We start from the raw sequence: 18,065 nt of genomic DNA, 5'->3' as shown, positions 1-18,065 counted from the left end.
AAACAAACACTTACTGAGTGCCTACTGCATGCCAGACACTGTGCGAGGGCCGGGCGAGTGCAGACTATAAGGAGAGAAGCAGCATAAGCCTTTCAGTGCTGTCCAGACAACCCGATAAACAGAGGCCACTGAATTGCTGTAGTCATCCAAAACATAATGCCTCCTTTGCAGAAAGGCTTCTCATGATGGGACTTCATGACCCAGGCTTCTTCTGGGACAATCCCTCTACAAAAGCAGAGCATCAAAAAGAATCCTGCCTTAGGCTGCTGACAGTTTTAACTCTAAGAAGATAAAGGAAGAAATGCAAGACCAGCTATTCTTGGACTTTGGTCTGACCAAGGAAGAGCTGGTACCAAGAGGATGTAATGGTTTGAACCTGGGAGAAAATCATAGCCAAGGAATAAACCCTGGGCACGATCTAAAATGCATTCTCTTCTTCAGTTAAGAAAATCTTAAAATGATAAACAAATGAACCCTAAAACAAATAAGCAAAAAACAGGTGGATCCTATGGTGAGAGATGCTAAAAGGAAATAAAACATAACAGATACTGCTGGGGGAGAGGCAAAAATGAAATTTTGACTAGGCATTTCTAGTGATCCCAAAAATGAGAAAAAAGGCAATTTAACATAAATATAACATAGAACTAACTAAATGCAACATGGTATCCTAGATTGGATCCTGGAATGGATAAAGACATTAGTAGAAAATCTCCTGAAACTGAATAAAGTCGATAGTTTGGTTAATAGAGCTGTACCAATGTTAATTTCTTGGTTTACATGGTACGTTTATCAAAGCGTATATTTAAATGTAAAATGTTGACATTAGGAGGAGCTGAGTGAAGGGTATATGGGAAAGTCTGTCCCACTTTGCATCTGCTCTATAAATCTAAAATTTTATTTCAAAATTTTAAAAGTTTTTAAAAATCGCTACACAAGACATTCTTAGACAAACTCTGATGTTAAAAGAAAATGTGAAAATAAGAGGGCTAGATAATTAAGAAATGCAACATGGACGAGCCAGAAGCCCTGATGGCCTATAGTCAGCCCCCAAGTCTCCACCCCCTTCCCCAGGTCAAAAAAGCTAATGACATCAATAGAATATGATGTCCATGACAAGTAGTAATAATAACATGGTGCTAGTTCAGACCACATATGGAAGATTTTATCCCCTTCTGGGTGGTACATTCTAAAGAGAATATAGTATTTTTGTAGATAGAGCAAAGAGTCTCTTCTAAGGAATAGTTGGAGGAAAGAGGAAGAACTAGAAAGGAAAAGAGAAGACTTAGCGAGCATAAGGGACTCTGTCTCTAACTCGAAGGGCTGCCACATGTCAGGGAGACATGTATTTTGTGAGTTTCTAAAAGCTGAACCAAGGCCAAGGCTGAGGTTACACATGGAAATAGATATTGGGGCTCAATTTAACAATTCTGACAATCCACACTCAGAATGTGAGGTCAAGAGCTCCCCACGGTCAGACAGGCTCAAACAGAGGCTGGATGAGCTCCTGGTGGGAGTCTGAACCAGATAACCTCTAATGTGCCTACCAATTATTGTCAGAGCCCAGGATTCTCTGATCAAGAAAGCACAGGCATGAATGTTGCCAGGTCTATCCTGGAGGCCCTCGGCATCCAAGTTGCCCAATAAACCCAAAGAAAACGGTCTGACTCTGGCTACAAATACAATTCCACTGCTTGGGAGGGTCCTTCAAGGCCACTGGCAAAGCAGGGACCAGGACAAAGGAGGATTTTCTGGCCACACAAGAAAAGAACATCCAGCACCTGAGTATCTCCTGAGTTTGGTGTCCCATATAGCTCTAAATGTGTCACATGCTTTTGTGTAAGTTGGAACAGTCAGCAGCATATATTCTAAAATCCTAGATTTAAGCAGCCCTAGAGGTCACTAACCCAGTCACCCACCCACTGTAATTAAAATGTTAAAAGACAAGCAGGTTTATTCCCCGTAAAGGGAGTCTAGTCTGCACCCTTTTTGGACACAGTTCTATCCTATATTGAACCAAAATCTGTCATTTCACTCCCAGTACATGGGTCTACACCCTTGGGTGTGACTCTCATATCTCCTTAGTCTTATTTTTACAGAACTAAATATACTGAGTTTCTTTAGATAAGTATCATTTAACGAGCCAATCGCTCTCCTCAAGACTTTCTCTAATTTGTTTGTGACCTCCTAAAATGCATTGTTTAAACCTAGACCAAAAATCCTAAATGTACTCTGACCAATGCAAAAAAAAAAAAAAAAAGGAACTGTAATTACATGTTAGAGACATCATAGTTCTAGTAATGCAGTATATGGCCTTTTGGTTCCTATTGACTTTATGATCAACTAAAACCCCATGCGAAATTCCATGAAAAGAGGCCCCACTGCATATAATTACTGCTGAATTTTGGAACCCAATGGTTAGATCTCATCTTGCTGACTTTGTACTGTTCTGTTAGCTTGTCAAAATCTTATTGAACATCGCGAATATCAGCTGTCACACCAGCACTCCCTGCCAGGTTTGTGCCATCTGCAAATCGAATAATCCTGCCTTCGGTGTCTTCATCCAAGCCATTGATAAAAACGTTAAAGATGACAAGTCATTCAATCATTCACTCAACAAATATTTAATCAAGCACCTACAATATGTAAAACACTCAGGACAGAAATGAGAGGAAAACTTATATCTGTATTGGGACAGATCCTAAAATTGTTTGCTTTCTGTAAACCGCTTTCTGTAAATATGAGGTGGACTTCTTTTCTTGAAGATTTAACTCAACTCATTAGGTACTTATTGATCACTTACTCTTCTCTTGGCATCATGCTAAGCTTTGTTAAAGGAACAAAGGAATTAAAAGCTACAACCCTATTCTCTAGAAGCTGTTCCTCTCATTAGTGAGGCTGTGGCACAAAACATTTCATGTTGCAACATTTACATAATTGACAAAATGAGTGATACAGACAACATATTTGATTCTGATTGAGACTTTGTCATTTCATTTAAAGCTGCAAAAACAATGATAGATTTTTAGAGCTGAAGGGGGCAACAGAGGTCTTCTGGCACCATTCTCCTCTCCCACCTCGACAATATTACTTACAACAATTGGGTATCTCCAGAGTAGTTACATTGTGTTAAACCTTATAATTAGAATGACATCGTAACATCCCCTATGTTGAGTCAAAATTACTTCCCTTTGCCTTTTCATCTATAGTATAAATACTCAGTGATTTTGTTAAAGAATTGAATGAATTCTAATTCTTCTCTCTGAAGCTAGAAAAAAAAAAAATGGTCTGGTCCAACCATTTGAAGGCAATAATTATGTCCTCATTTAGTCTTTACTTTTCTAGCCTAAATATGTCCAGTTCCTTCATCTGACGTGGGTTGGAGACCTCCCCACCCCCATGCCATTCTTGTCATTCGTAGCCTGACACCATGCCTGGCATAAAGCAAGCACTCAAGACACGTCTACAGAACGAATACATGAATAAGTGAACTGCAAAGCTCCAGTTTGTGAATATCAGCCTCAAAAAGAAATGCCCGGAACTACAAAACGTGCTGAAAATGTGGTTAGAAAAGTGGACCTGTTGCAGTTTGCTTACTCTGAACATTATACTTTTTTTAAAAATTGAAGTATAGTAGATTTACAATGTTGTGTTAATTTCTGCTGTACAGCAAAGTGATTCAGTTATACATATACACACATTCTTTTAAAAATTCTTTTCCATTATGGTTTATCACAGGATACTGAATACAGTTCCCTGTGTTATTCAGTAGGACCTTGTTGTTTATCCATTCTATATATAATAGTTTGTATCTGCTAATCCCAAACTCCCAACCCCTCCCTCCTCCAGTCCCCTCCCCCTTGGCAACAACAAGTCTTTGAACATTATACTTTTAATACTACTTAGATCCAACTTCGTTTTGTCTTTGCACATAGGGAGAGGGCAATACACTAATGACTCATACTGTTTGTAGCCAATTAAAATCTGTAATTGGAAAACACTGATCAAGACCCACACAATTGTGTAGCAAGAAAGGCTAGACCACAGCACTTATTTCCATGTGAGAAAGAATGGTATGTCCTTCTGGGTCTGCATGTCTTTCTGAGGTCATGCTGGTATTCTGATCACCATAGCACCTAAGCCCCTTGGGAATTTGAAGATTTTGCAATATTCTGCAGAGGAGACCTAGTGAGTGGGTACAGCATGACACCTAAAGGAAAAGTAGGATGAGATGACCTACTAAGTGGAGGCCATGAAGCTCAGTTTAGGATGGGCCCAGTTACCCAAGAGTGAGATGTTCAATATGTCAGTGGCAGTGTTACCGACAAGGAGAAATTTCCCTCAGATTAAAACATCCAGGAAAACTTAAGTCTAATGAATCCAATAGAAGTTGGGATTGTCCTGGTGTCAGCTGACTTGTGGCTGCAAGCAGAGTCAGGCAAGAAGAACCAGCTGGGAGGTAAAGGAAGCAAAACACAACTGTGATGAAGATGCCAACACCAGCAGGCACTTGGTAAATAAGCACCAGCACTTACATACATTTATCTTTTATTCCCCCAAATAAAATGATTAGGTAGGCACGATGATCACCATTTTACAGCCGTGGAGACTGAGGCTGAGGTTCCGAAACTTGCCCAAAGTCACACAGATCTAAGTGGTGCAGTCAGAATGCCCACCTGACTACCTCCAAAGCTCTCGGACTCAAGCATCACGCCATAGGACTTCTGTTCCATGTGTTTATTCATCCTTTAACACAGATTTTATCAAGCACCCTCAGCGTTCCAGGCCTGTGCTAAGCCCTGTGGATACAGTGGTAAAAAAGGCACACACAGTCCCTCATGGGGCTTAGCACTCTGACAAGGACAACAAACAGCCAAGCAAGCAACTCCAATCAAGTAGGATCCATCTCACGGCAGGAGAGGTTAAGGGTAAACTCATCCGGCACATGGGAATAGCAGTCTTCTTCGAGGAAGCGGGCCCTAGAAAGAAGCTTAAAAGATATGCAAGCAAGACAAAAGAGAAAGGGAAAGAGGCAGAGAGGGAAGAAACTTTTAAGATGTGGAAGTGAGTGGAGACACTGATGTCTGCTGAGTGTAGAGGGGAGGGGTCAGAGGCTCCCACGAGGTTGAAGAGTTGGGCAGAGTGAGATTCCAGAGGCCTTGTAAGCCATGGTAAGGCATTTGGAACTGGACTGGAATTGGCAGTGGCAAAAACTAGTAAGTTTACATGGATATCACCTAATTGGATCTCCAGATTCTTCCAGGAAAAGGGAGGCCAGGCTAAGACACACGCTGCCCTGTGGGACAGACACCCTGGGAAGGCATTCCATGCTTCACCTGGGCAGTTTTAATTTCTCTGGCCTTGTAATACCTGCTCTAAAAGGACTCTAACCTCTGCCATCTCCTCTCTTTTCCCTCTCCAGGGAGGGTGGGTGAGTCTTGGGTGAGTGGAACAAGTATATCCTAGATGCTTTCTTTATGTGACCCACCAAGTCTTAGACAGATTCCAGCTTTCCGACGTGACAGATGAGGAAACAAAGGCGAGAGAAGTTCAGTGACTGTGGCAGATGGAATTACTGGTTCCAATCCATCATTCTCTTTAATAGTTTTATGTATCTTTACCCTGTCAGGGCCTCGCAGTACATGCAGTGTATTTCCCCTCTCTGGACTTCGGGTTTCATCTTCTGATTTGATTTGGCCAGTGAAATATTAGCAGCCACGATATGAGCAGAGGTTTGAAATGTGCTTGCATGGTTGAGCATGCCTTCCTGCACTTTTGCCACTGCCAGGAAATTATGCCCCATAGCTGCTGTTTCTCAAGCCTGGACCCCAGCATGAACCACGCAGAGCAGACTTGAACCTGGTCTACAGCCTAGAGCTAAGCTCGGCTGAGATCAGCAGATCCCAGGTGACTTGAAGACCTTCAGTGTGAAGCAGAGTCACTTCCATGAACCCAGAGACTTGTGGATGTGTGAATAAGTGTTTCTGGTTGTACACCATAGAATTCGGGGGGGGGGAATTTGTTATGCAGCATCATCATGGCAATACCTGACTGATAAGAGCTTACTCCAAGCTCACAAAGAAAATTCCTGGAATGCACAGCGCTGCTCTGCCATGGGACCAGGGTGCCCTGATGGCTGGCCCTCTAAAAGAGAAAGCAATGCAGACTGCCACCGCACCCCACTCTCCCACACCGCCCCCCCCCCCCCGCCCACCGCACGGCACTCACCTGAGTCTGAGGCTGCCGGGCTCACCAGGCTGAGCAGCTCCCGCTCCTTCTCATAGTCCCCTTTGCAGAGCAGCTGCCCCTCCTTCAGGACAAACTCATCGCCCTTCTGGAGCTGCCGCTCGCAGACACAACAGCAGAAGCAGCTCAGGTGGTACACGCTCTTCTGGGCCCGCATCACAAACTCGTTGGGCGCGATGGCCTCAAAGCAGCCCCCACATTTGACAGCAAACAGCCTGGCAGCATGGGAGAAAGCAAAGCAAGGTCAGTGAGAAAGATGGCTGGGTCCCAGGTCTCCTCTCAAGTCAACAGCGAAAGGAACTTCAAGAACTGGGACAAGGAGGCTTGGAATGGAATAGGTTTTAAATCCAGATGATTTATTCCCTGAGGAGGTTGCACCAAAGAATTCAGTTAAGTTACTCTCTCAAAGGCTTAAGAAAAGCAGGGTGAGAGGTGCCGGAAGAAGGATGAGCTGAGGCCCAGCATGTATTTGGTGTGGTCCATGGCACAGTGTTCCCAAAGGATGCCCCACAGACTGGTGCCAGGCAGGCTGCCCAGAATCCCCAGGGGGGTGATTATGTAGACAAAATAACAATAACAAAAAGGTCCAGGCCCACTCCAACCAGCATGCAAAAGGATGGGCCCCAGAATGTGAATTTTTAACAAGCTCCCCAGGGCATTCTGAGGTGTAATCTAGTTGAGAGATAAACTGCATCCCAACTTCCCAGCCTGACATTCAGTGGATTCAGCCCAGCTCTCAGGACTTAACTCTTATCTCATTTCACTTACTTTCAACCAACCACGAAGAGGGTGTCTATCTATGCCAGGCGGATGCAGTAGGTACTAGTGATATTAAGGTGATTAAAAGAAAATCCCTTCCAGAAATGAGCTCAGGCTAATGGGAGAGACAAACATGTCCAAATAACTAGAGGGTCCCGGGAACAGAGAAGAGAAGACAACTAACTGTCAGGGAGTCAGCAGGGGGATTTGCATTTTATTACCCATTCAATAAATCTTGGTCAAACGGAAGACAGGAAGGTGGGCAGGTTGGCAGGCCTGAAGGGGTTGGGGAGTGGATTCCCCACAGAAGGAACAGCCTGGGCAAAGGCCTGACGTCCTGCAAGTACATGCTGCGCTGGGAGCATGCTGTGTCCTCCACCAGGTTGGAGGCTGGGGGCCTGGAGAAGGGTGACAGGTGAGGCAAGTCATGACCAGATTGCACACTGGGGCTGGACAGCACCTGACAAGCAACCAGAAGACTTTGAACAATTTTAACACGTTAAGAGCCTGTTTTAGAAAAGGAACTCTTTGCAATATGAAAGGTGGAGGGGAATTGGGGTTGGAGAGATGAGTGAGGGAGAGCAGCTGAGTGGTGACAAGGGGCGGCACTAAGGCAGCAGCAGGGAAGCCAGACAGGAGGGGACAGATCCAGGGCTTGGAGACTGGGAAGCGTGGGGTCGGCTCCCAGGCTCCTGGCGGCCAGAGCTGGAGGATGGTGATATGTCACCACACCTGCGCACGACGTTCCTGATTTCCTACCTCTGGGCCTTGTTATGCCTTGCCGTCCTCCTGCAAAGCCCTTTCTTCTCTGTTTAATCTACCTGAATCCAACCCACCCTTCAGGACACGACTGCTCCCACCTTCTCCCTGAATCCTGCCCGGACCTCCCCTACACCCCTCCAGAGTGACCTCACCTCCTCTGAACACCTTCACCATGACCTGTCTGTGCTGGTCACTGGGCAGTTATCTGGAGACGCTTCAAGACACAAGAATAGCCAATCTGGAAGCCTGGGCTCTGCCGCCCACTCTGCAGACAACTGTCTGCAAAACCTTGCCGTTGTTAAAGATGTGAGGCCAGACAATCTCTTCCAGCTCCAAAAGCCCCAAGAGCATTGCTTCCTAATGCTGACTTAAAATATCTTAATCTGGCCTTATTATTTAATTTTCCCATGTTTATAATTTATCTTGCCAACAGCCTGTATTCCAAGAACAAGGTCTATGGAATATTTATATGCCCTACAACCTCTTGCACATGGTGGGTACTCAATAAAAGTTGATTTGATTTGACCTGTTGATTTCACCTGCTCACCCTTTTCTGAAATAAGACGTGCAAAGAGCCTGGCCTCAGAGCTGACACACAGTAGGTTCCCGGTAAAGGTGGCCCATCTCTTGCCGGTCACCCCAGATCAATAAGAGTTCAGGGCAGGCTATGAAAGATTAAAATCTAAAGTAGATTTCTCCGTTTCTCCTTCTCTTTTTTAAGTTGCCTCATGATAACATAATTGCCTTTGTCAAAGCCTTGGGTATAAGCACAGAGATAATAGACCCTAAAAATATCTCTGGGATTCATTCATTTTTCTATTTCCAAAATAAAGAGTTATTTTCTTTTTTACAGTAGTAGCGCAATAGGGAGGGAAATCTCTCTCAAAAACACTCTCTGTTTGTCTCCACATACCAGAGGGGTCACTAGACATGGGAAGGTCAGATGGTATAAGGGAGAGGATGGTGCCGAGCGGAGACAAAATGGGCAGAGTGAATTCATAAAGCTCCAAACACCCCTCCTCTCATCACAAAGGCAGACACAAGCTGACTCAGAGGATATCCAGGGGGCTGAAGGCACCTTGCTCTGCTCATGAGCCCTACCTCGCTTGGCAGGAGACAAGGAAACATAAATAACTGAAGAGCATTTTTCTATAGACAGGCCATCTGCCATGATGGCCTAAGTGTGGCCAATCCCATCTCAAAAGCTCATTCATACATTCACTCACTCATCTAGTCTTCATTCATTCTCTCATTGATTCAGAAGCATCCACTGTGCACTACACAAGACACTGTGTCTTAACAGGGAGGTGGGGAAAGAAAGCCCCACCCAGCAACATTCATGTTCATAAACCAGCCTACATGGAGTGTCTGTTATGTGTCAGGCACTATTGTGGGCACAGATGATACAAAACAAAGTCCCCGTCCTCCATGGAGCTCATATGATAGTGAGAGAAACAGCAAACAAAGAAACAAACAGATAAATAATGTCTACCCAGAGGGACTGACCTTTGGGAAACAATATAAGAATGATACAAAGCAATGTTTCATGAATACAAAACAGAGTGGCATGAAGCCATAGTCTGTTTATAATATTTAATCACGTCTCAGCTCTAAAGCTGTACTAGTTGATGCCTAAGTCTATACACGTGCACAGTGTGTTTATCTTGGAAGCTTCCTGGATGAAGGAAAGAGTTTTGAGGGTAGAGTGGAAAAGCAGGTAAGGAGGAATTCCCAAGGAGGGAACTGGTACAAGAAAGAGGGAGGCCATTCAAACTCTTTGAGTGAAGGAAGCCAAGGCTTGGAGAAGGGATTGAAGCCGCCTCCCATGAATCTACTAGGGAACAGCCTCCCTGGACAGAGGCCAGCTTGCAGGTGACTCCAGCACAGCTCGGGATGAGAAGTGCATGTGTGGTCTCACTCTTAACCCGGGCCTTGGGCCCCAACACCAATCCTCCCTGCCCTTGGCCATCAGAAGCACGTTAGAAACACCCATCCTGATATACCTTCCCTCTGCCTCTCAGCTTCAGAAAGGGGGGTGAGGTTGGGAGACAGTTCAAGGGCTGGTGCGGCTCTTTCACCACTAACAAGGTATGTGACAGCCCCCAAAACAGAACTCCAGGTACCAGCAGCCCTGCCCCTGCCCCCTCCCTTCCCCCAGCTGCCCAGGGTGGTTTTGCTCTCCATGTCTGAACCTCAGGGCGCCCCAGGCCCTTGAACAACTGCCTTTACTCCCCTCCCCCGATGCTGGATGTTGTACATACGACAGAAAACCACTCAGTTCATCCCTGGCCCGGAGTCCCTAGACACTGTTTGCCAACCTGAGCAAACGAATCAGTACTTTAACAGGAGCCGGTCAAAGGCCCTTTGTCCCCAAGCCCTCCTTCTCCTCCCCTTCCCCAGGAATGAACTGTTAAACAGACTCAAGGCAAACGCTCCCAGGAGTCAACAAGCTCTTGAGAATCCACAGCCGCAGGTGGTGGCATCTGTGCTTGTCTAACTTCTACCCTGTTAATCTCCTCCTCTTCCTCCTCCTTTCTTAATTTCATCCCCCACTCCAAAAATTTCCCCCAAGTTGGAGAAGGGAGGGTTAGGGTGAGCTCGACAAAGAAATCCCACCACGTTGACTCAGGAACGGCCAGAGGAAGTGGCAGGATTGTCTGGCTCAGATCGTGAAATGGTCATGATTGGGCGAGGGGTGGGATAGAGACCCAGAAGAGGGGGGCAGTCCCGTTTCTCTCCATTCTCTGCATCGGCTGCCCCGTTCTGGGTAAAGACCAGGTTGACCTCACCTTACTGCTTTGGCTCTTGTTACCCTCACTAACCCCAGGGCAACCCAAGGAGAAGAGGCACATGCAGTACACCACCTGTGTGCCAGATGTGTACACAGCTGTATGGGTACCACTGTGGGCCCAGCTGCCGACTACACACTTCCCACAAGTTGTTTTCTCTAAGGCTCAGACAAGCAGAGAAAAGGATTTGTTCAAAAGTCCAGGTCGTAATTAAAACACAGCCTGTCTCTTCCCAATGCCCTGGATGGCGGCCCCCACGGTGACTTTGGCCTCTGAATGCTAATGAGACCTCACTCTGGGTTCAGAGCCTGGCAGCCTGCCTGTGCCCTAGAAAGCTAAGCACGGTTTCCAGAAATGCACAGCTCATCTGGGCATACATAACAACTCTCAACTTTGGCCACCGTTAGAAATTCACCCACCCCTGAAATCTCTTCAAATGATTCTTTATCTCTTTGTTGCATCTGATCCCCTCACCTGTAAAATGGGGATAACAGGATCCAGCTGGTGGAGAAGCGTCCAGAGCCCAAGCTCTCTAACAGTGCTCTCCTTCCTCTGCTGAACACTCTCCGTGGGGCAGGCATAGGGATGGAGTGCTAAACAAGGTTGCCCTGTCCTCAGGGAGCTCACATTCTCCAGCAAGCAGCAGGCTTTCAGCCAATGACCATAGGAGGGTGTGTTTGGGGTATGTAGGAGAGGACTAGCCACAATGGCCCAAAGCACAGCCCCATCCACTTGGCTTGGGCTAGAGGTCACCGAATCTTCTTTCTCTTCCTTCCCTCCCTCCCTCTACACCTATTTATTCTCTTCTTCCCTCTGGTCCTTTCCCACTCCCTCTACCAGGCAGAGAAACAGAGGCTGGCTGAAATTCCATTCTATGCCTTGCCTACCTCTCTCCCAGTACAGCCACAAGCTCTAAGATGCACAACTTGTAGTTTTGGTGGGAGAGCTGGAATCGGCAGGCTCTGCCACTTCCAAGCAGTCAGTGTGGCTCAGAGCTCATCCCTTAATCTTTGGCAGTCTGTCTGCTCAGATGGAAGAGGCAATGATGATGCTGACACTCCTGGATTACTGAGGACTAAATGAAAACAGGTATAAGGACTTTGTGACCTATAAGGAAGAGCACAATTTTTAGTTCTTTTTATTTGCCCTGCCTCTGTCTTTTGACCTTTGTGGATTTTTTTTTTTTTTTTTTTTTTAACCCCGAAGGTGGCTCTCTGTGCTCAAAAGTTTCCTGAGCCCTACACTGAGAGAACACTTCTCCCTCAGCAGCGGGAGTCCTTCGGCTGACTTCTCCCAGCTCTGACATCGGCATGACTTCCTCTCCAAAGAGTGTGGCGCTGACCCAGGAGATGAACCCGGGGATGCACAGCTGGCAGGGCTGCCACACAGAGCACACGCCTTAGACAAGGCACAACCTCCCACCACAATGTGCCAAGATAATGCAAGGGAAACAGTGTTTCTTGTATTAGGTGCCATGGAGGGTAGCAAAGAAGAAAAGAAAAGGTGATCTGATTCAGGGAAAGAGCACAGGACTTGATGTAGAAAGACCTGGGCTCATGGGTTCTTCTTTTACCAAGAGGCCTCAGAAAAGCCAGCATCTTTCCCTGGGCCTCAGTTTTCTTATCTTTAATGGAAAAGTACTGCCCTAGATCAGTGTGTTACGTCAAGAATTTAGAGGCTGTGGAAGGGGAGAGCCTTTATTCCGAGCACCTCCTTTCAACCAGAGAAGCTCACTCTGTCCGCACCTAAGTCCAGGTCTCCAGATGGTGTTTCAGCATGACAGGGCCTTGCTATGGTAATTCTCCAAACAACGTATTTTCCCGAACCATATCATTCACAGATACACCTATATATATGCATATATATACATATATGGAACAGGTAAGGCCAAATGAGGTTATGTATGAACGGACACACACACAAAACATACATACACACACACCAGCTAAAACCAACAACTCATTCACATAGTCTCTTTCTTCCTATCTGTATGGTACAAATACATATGTACTTCCAGAAAAGATTTATATTACATACGTATATAGATATATGTATATATAGATATATTTTATACAAATATACAAGAAGAAATCAATTTGCTCCTAAGGCATGTTTGAAACCCATTAGGCGGGATAATTTCTTTTTTTAAAAATTTATTTATTTATTTATTTTTGGCTGCATTGGGTCTTCGTTGCTGTACGTGGGCTTTCTCTAGTTGTGGCGAGCAGGGGCTACTCTTTGTTGCGGTGCGCAGGCTTCTCACTGCGGTGGCTTCTCCTGTTGCGGAGCACGGGCTCTAGGGTGCGTGGGTTTCAGTAGTTGTGGCACGCGGGCTCAGTAGTTGTGGCTTGCAGGCTCTAGAGTGCAGGCTCAGTAGTTGTGCACACGGGCTTAGTTGCGCCGCGGCACGTGGGATCTTCCTGGACCAGGGCTCGAACCAGTGTCCCCTGCATTGGCAGGTGCATTCTTAACCACTGAACCACCAGGGAAGCCCATAGGCTGCATACTTTTTTAATTCACTCCCATTTTTATGATTCATGCTTTTATTATAGGGTTGGGGATCCTGCTCTGTAGCTAAGGAGATAAGAATGTTTCCAAAGCAGATATGAAGGCTTGACACTTGAGAAACTCCTAGAGAACATGTCTAAGGCAATCAAGACAGAGGCCAGACCTCTGGGAAGCAACAGCACACCCTGCACTGTAGGAGTTACAGCAGAAAGACGACAATGTGCCAGGACCCCTTGTGGACACCTGGACTTTGATGCTGGTTATGTGAGCTCAAGAAAATCACTCCACATTCAGAATATTGGGGTCTTAATGGTTAGAATATATTTCATCCCCCAAATTATTTTATTACAAAGAAAAAGAAGCTTGTAGAAGATAGAAAAAAAGGAAGTTGGTCTTCATTGAATAGTCACTTGGTGCCAAGAACTGTGGTGTTTCTTATATTCATTACCTCACTAAATTTATGGGGTAAGAGCAAACAGGACTATTTTATGAACTCAAAGAGAACCTCGCCATATTTCAGCTCAGCTTGGTTCATGATGCTTCTCTTCCACAAGAGAGAGAGACTCTGGGAGGGCTGATCCATAAGTTCTTCTTTATACATCCTCTCTAGCACTCTTTTCACAGGAGAAATAAGTGAAAAGATCAAGCAGCTAAGACGGAGGCCTGAGCTCCCGTGAAGTTTCTTGAATAGGCCCATGGCTTTGTAGGAGGTCCTGAGACCCTGCTGCCCACATGCAGGTGAAAGGCAGGAGTTAGGAACCAAGCTGATTCCTTCAAGCTACTCGTCTCTTGGGCCCCAAAGTATCTGAAGGGATCCCCAAAAGAGCTCTCTCCTCTATGGATTTAGGTTAAGAACAAACAGTGTCCAGGAGATGCTTAGACCCAACACCACCATGCCCAAGAGTCTTCTCTGATTCCAAAAAGATTGGGAAACAAGATAATTCTTGCTGGAATCCCAGTCATTGGGGGATTTGGTGGGTCACTGTTTTCAGAGTACAGGCAGAAATGTAGGCCATGGGGGTTGGACCCAGAAAGACCCAAGAAAGCCCAGCCAGAAAGACTGAGCTGTAGAAGTAGTAGGACAAGGAGGCAACATGGTATAATCAAATAAACTTAGATCCAAGTCCCTGCTCCTCCACTTATTAGCTATGTGATCTTGATCAGGCTATGGCGGCATTAGTTTACTCATCTGTAAAATGGAAATAATAAAGGGACTTACCTCAGAGAGACACAGTGAGAATTAATTGAACTGACACATTAGAACTGCTTAGCATAGTGCTTGGCACATGGTGAATCCTCAGTAAAATGGTAACTGTTATGATGAGGAGAAGGAGGAGGAGGAGGATGGAGAAAAAGAGCTGCATGTGAAATATGAGAGATAAATTAGTGAAAAAAGAAGAGATGATGGATCTCAGAGACTGGGAGAATCAGGATGAGATAAAGGAGCATGGAAAGAGAAGGACTGGGGAAAACAGTTTAAGACCAAGGCTGTAAACAATGCAAGAATGTCAGCAGTCAGCTTTTTGGTGGTGTTGGCTGTGGATTTGGGGACCAGTCCTGCTAATATCATGGAACTAGGGTATGAGTTTCCATATGGTTTAATGGCCTCAGGTTAGGGTTTGCAGGCAGCCTATCCACACAGAATTCGTCTGGATTTACCCAACTAACGGTTCTGGCATGGCTGGATGAAATGCCTTCTTGCTCTATGTATCAAAGTAAAATCCAGGAGGTTGACTGAGGCTTAATTTTCTTCTCAGTATCAATGCATCTGATTTTTTCACCCATGAATTCCCATGACTCCCTCCAATCTCTCCCACCTCCTGCCACATCATCCTCTAGAAACCAGACACTAGATGCCATGTTATCCCTACCTCTACTCTCCAGGCTGATGATACAACTTCCAATATACAGGAATACTAAAGAAAATGGCAGCCTCATGCAAATCCAGACCTATCCCACGGTAAGGGCTTTGAGACTCACGAAGGCTGAGCAGAAATTTAAGGGGAACCCCCATTATGATGCTGTAGAAGGTTCCTAAATCAAGAGTATGTTTGGAAAGACTGAGATCTTCATTAACCTTGACCCAGAGTACTGCAGACCTCAGAGGGAGCGTCTCAAAGCCTCCACACCACAGACAATTAAGTGGAAGGATGGAAAACAAAATAAATACATGAAAAACCCTAATGCCAACTTAAGGCCAAATGACTGGCCTTAACAGTAGTTTTTTCCCACCAAAATAAGAAATCAGAGCCACTTTTAGCCTTGGACAGCAGACAACTACAGATCATGCAGCCTTTCCACAGACACTGACAACACTATTTTTAATCAGATATATGAACACTTTGGTCTAGAAAGTAGGAGGGGGTTTTTGTACAGCTCTTTAACAAGAATGCAATAATCAGCCTATCACTCAGTTTCCACCCTCTCCACCAGGGGGCAGCATAGCAGCATGCATCAACTGCCATGTTGACTTGGTAACTGAGGTCATCCAGGCACCGAGACAGGGATTGGCCATATGCCAAAACTGTCTATCGGGAAAATCTGCTGCTGGGAGTCTGGGAGACCATGTGGCTAAAAAGAAGGAGAGATGGTGAGAGAGAAGAGTATTCAAAAGTACTGGGAACCAAAAGCGTGGCTTGTGGCCTTAGAAGTAGTGACACAAGCAACCTTGTCAGCTGGCTCAAGGTCTCTGTCCTTGAGGCTGAGCCAACACCACCACAATAAGCAATGGAGCCCGTGGTCCTGGGGCGGTGGGAAAGTCTGCAGGGACAATAGGAGTGGCAGGATCTTCTATAGGAGACAGTCTCAAGACTCTGCAGTGGGGAGAAAATGGAAAACAATAAGTGGCCGGCAGAGCCAATCAGAGTCTCTGTCTCCCTGGGGCTCCTGGGGAGCTGTAAGAAGGACCATACAATGGGATGAGAACCGCTAAGTGTGATGTCTGCACGTCCCAGAGGCTCCGTGAGGCTCTGGCTTCACCGAGAAGTGCAGGATAACACAAATAGCTCACCACTGATGGCAAATGTTGCTGGCAATGGGCAGCTTTTACCTCGAAAGGGTGGACTAAGTACTTTTCTTGTTCTCACAAAGCATCTGTTCCAGAATCAGCCAGGCAGAGTGGGAAGAGCCTGGCTTTTGAAGTCTGATAGAACCTGGATGCAAGTCTAGATTCCACCTTTGAGAATTTGAGCAAGCTATAGACTCCTTTGGAGCCTCAGTTTCTTTATCTATAAAATGAGATCATAACTATCTCACAAGATGTTTTGGAGCTTAAATAAGATAATGTATCAGAAGGATCTGATACATACTAGCTGCTCTCAGTAAGTGGCAGCTCTTAACTCCCTTTATTGAAATCAATTTAACATATCTGCCCATGTACGTATTTGTATAAGATCATTTATTTCAAGACAGCCAACTGAGCCAAAAATAGAACTTCATGAGCATCTCAAGGCTCTGTTCTTCATTACTATAACAGATTAAATCAAACTTCAACAAGCCTTTCATATGTTATCGGAGAAGAGACCAATGGACAAATATGAAAGGACAAACACTCGAGAGGAAACAGGGTGCATTTCATTCAGGCAACCATGGCTATGGTCTACCCTAACCCAAAGTCAATATTGACATTAGCCAACCAGTGTCGACCAACACCCACTTTCATTGCCCAACACCCAACATATGTTCAGGAAGTCGGCAGCTCCATGTTTGACCAACCAGAGCCAACAGTCGCTATTTGGTTAATGCTGACATTATCTGACAAATGTTTGGAACAGACCCTTTGCCCGTATCACTTCAGTCCTCAGATGACTGCCTCTCATGGAGGCTGCTGACCACTTTATGGACCTACACTGAGATGCCCATATTCTTGCCTTGTGCCCCTAACTGTCAGACCCCCCACCCCACGATCAGTCCACCTCTCCCCTCATTTTATAAATGGAAAGAAACCAAGGCCAGAGAAGGAGCAGTGACTACCCCTGACCACAGAGAAAGTTCAGATTATTGAGAGGACCAGCCAGAACTTGAGGCTCGGTTAACGATCAAGAAATAAAAGAGGTTATAACATGGCCCAGCTAGGGATGGAAATGTGTCCCCCAGGCTCTTAAGTAGTGCCCTAACCAGCTGAATGAGCAGACAGTGTATGTCAGTGAGTCTCTCCTGCTTAGAAGCTCTCGCTTTCCCCTCTCCCTCTTCTTTGCCGAAACCTGGGAAGCTGTCTACCAGTCAGGCCATGGAGCAAAAGACTGCGGTAAAAGCATGGATTCCAATAATCCAAGCCAAGGTGGCACGATTCATATTACAGACTTTCCATATTGTCACACAGACATGCAAAAATGGCAAGAAACATAAAACAGACATACAGAAAATACATGTTTCCTTTTTAGGGAATTAAAGGTTTGGTTTCCTTTGAAAAATGTCAGTTTTCCTTTCCCTTCATCCTCATTAGCCTCCTGGGACACTCTTAAACATACCCAGCAAAGAACAGAGCAGAGGGAATGAGGTATTTTTAGCTGATATTCTGGGCACAGATTCCTATTGTTCCACAATTTTTGGCTTGACTGGATGGCACGTGGCCAATATAATGTATACGCTTACAAAGAATGTATGTTTCCTGGGCTCTGTGTGTATGCGTGTGTGTGTGTGTGTGTATTAATAGTAAGAAGGACAAGGACATTATTGATGATGTTTTGATGGGAAAGATTCTGAGATCCCAGCAGGGGTAACACCGAGCTCTCCATGAATCCCATTTGCTTTTTGTCACCATCACTTTTCATTATCACCGCTGTAATATATGTCCAAAAAAAAGAAAAAACCACATTGTCACAATCCAAAGCTCCTCATAGAACCAACTGATATCAACTGCATTATATTAGGAACTAGATGTATTCTGAAGACCAGTTCTAAATCATCTGGTGCAGTGACCAGCACACGATAATGTTTAAAACCGCGGTCCCCAACCTTTTTGGCACCAGGGACCGGTTTCATGGAAGGCAATTTTTCCACGGA

The 18,065-nt window shown here is 45.4% G+C and overlaps 1 protein-coding gene across 1 annotated transcript in view; it reads right to left on the bottom strand.

Moving 5' to 3' along the window:
* Window positions 1-18,065, bottom strand: part of LMX1A (LIM homeobox transcription factor 1 alpha) — a 148,132-nt gene that overhangs the window by 38,393 nt on the left and 91,674 nt on the right. The window contains exon 3 of the mRNA XM_061185785.1: window positions 6,226-6,458. Within this exon, the coding sequence (XP_061041768.1) occupies window positions 6,226-6,458 (233 nt within the window). The remainder of the gene's footprint in view (window positions 1-6,225; window positions 6,459-18,065) is intronic.

Source organism: Eubalaena glacialis, chromosome 3, assembly GCF_028564815.1.
Source record: "Eubalaena glacialis isolate mEubGla1 chromosome 3, mEubGla1.1.hap2.+ XY, whole genome shotgun sequence".
In the NCBI taxonomy this organism is placed as follows: Eukaryota; Metazoa; Chordata; class Mammalia; order Artiodactyla; family Balaenidae; genus Eubalaena; species Eubalaena glacialis.
Note: the sequence above shows the minus strand (reverse complement) of the source record. Positions and strands in the feature narration are given on the sequence as shown.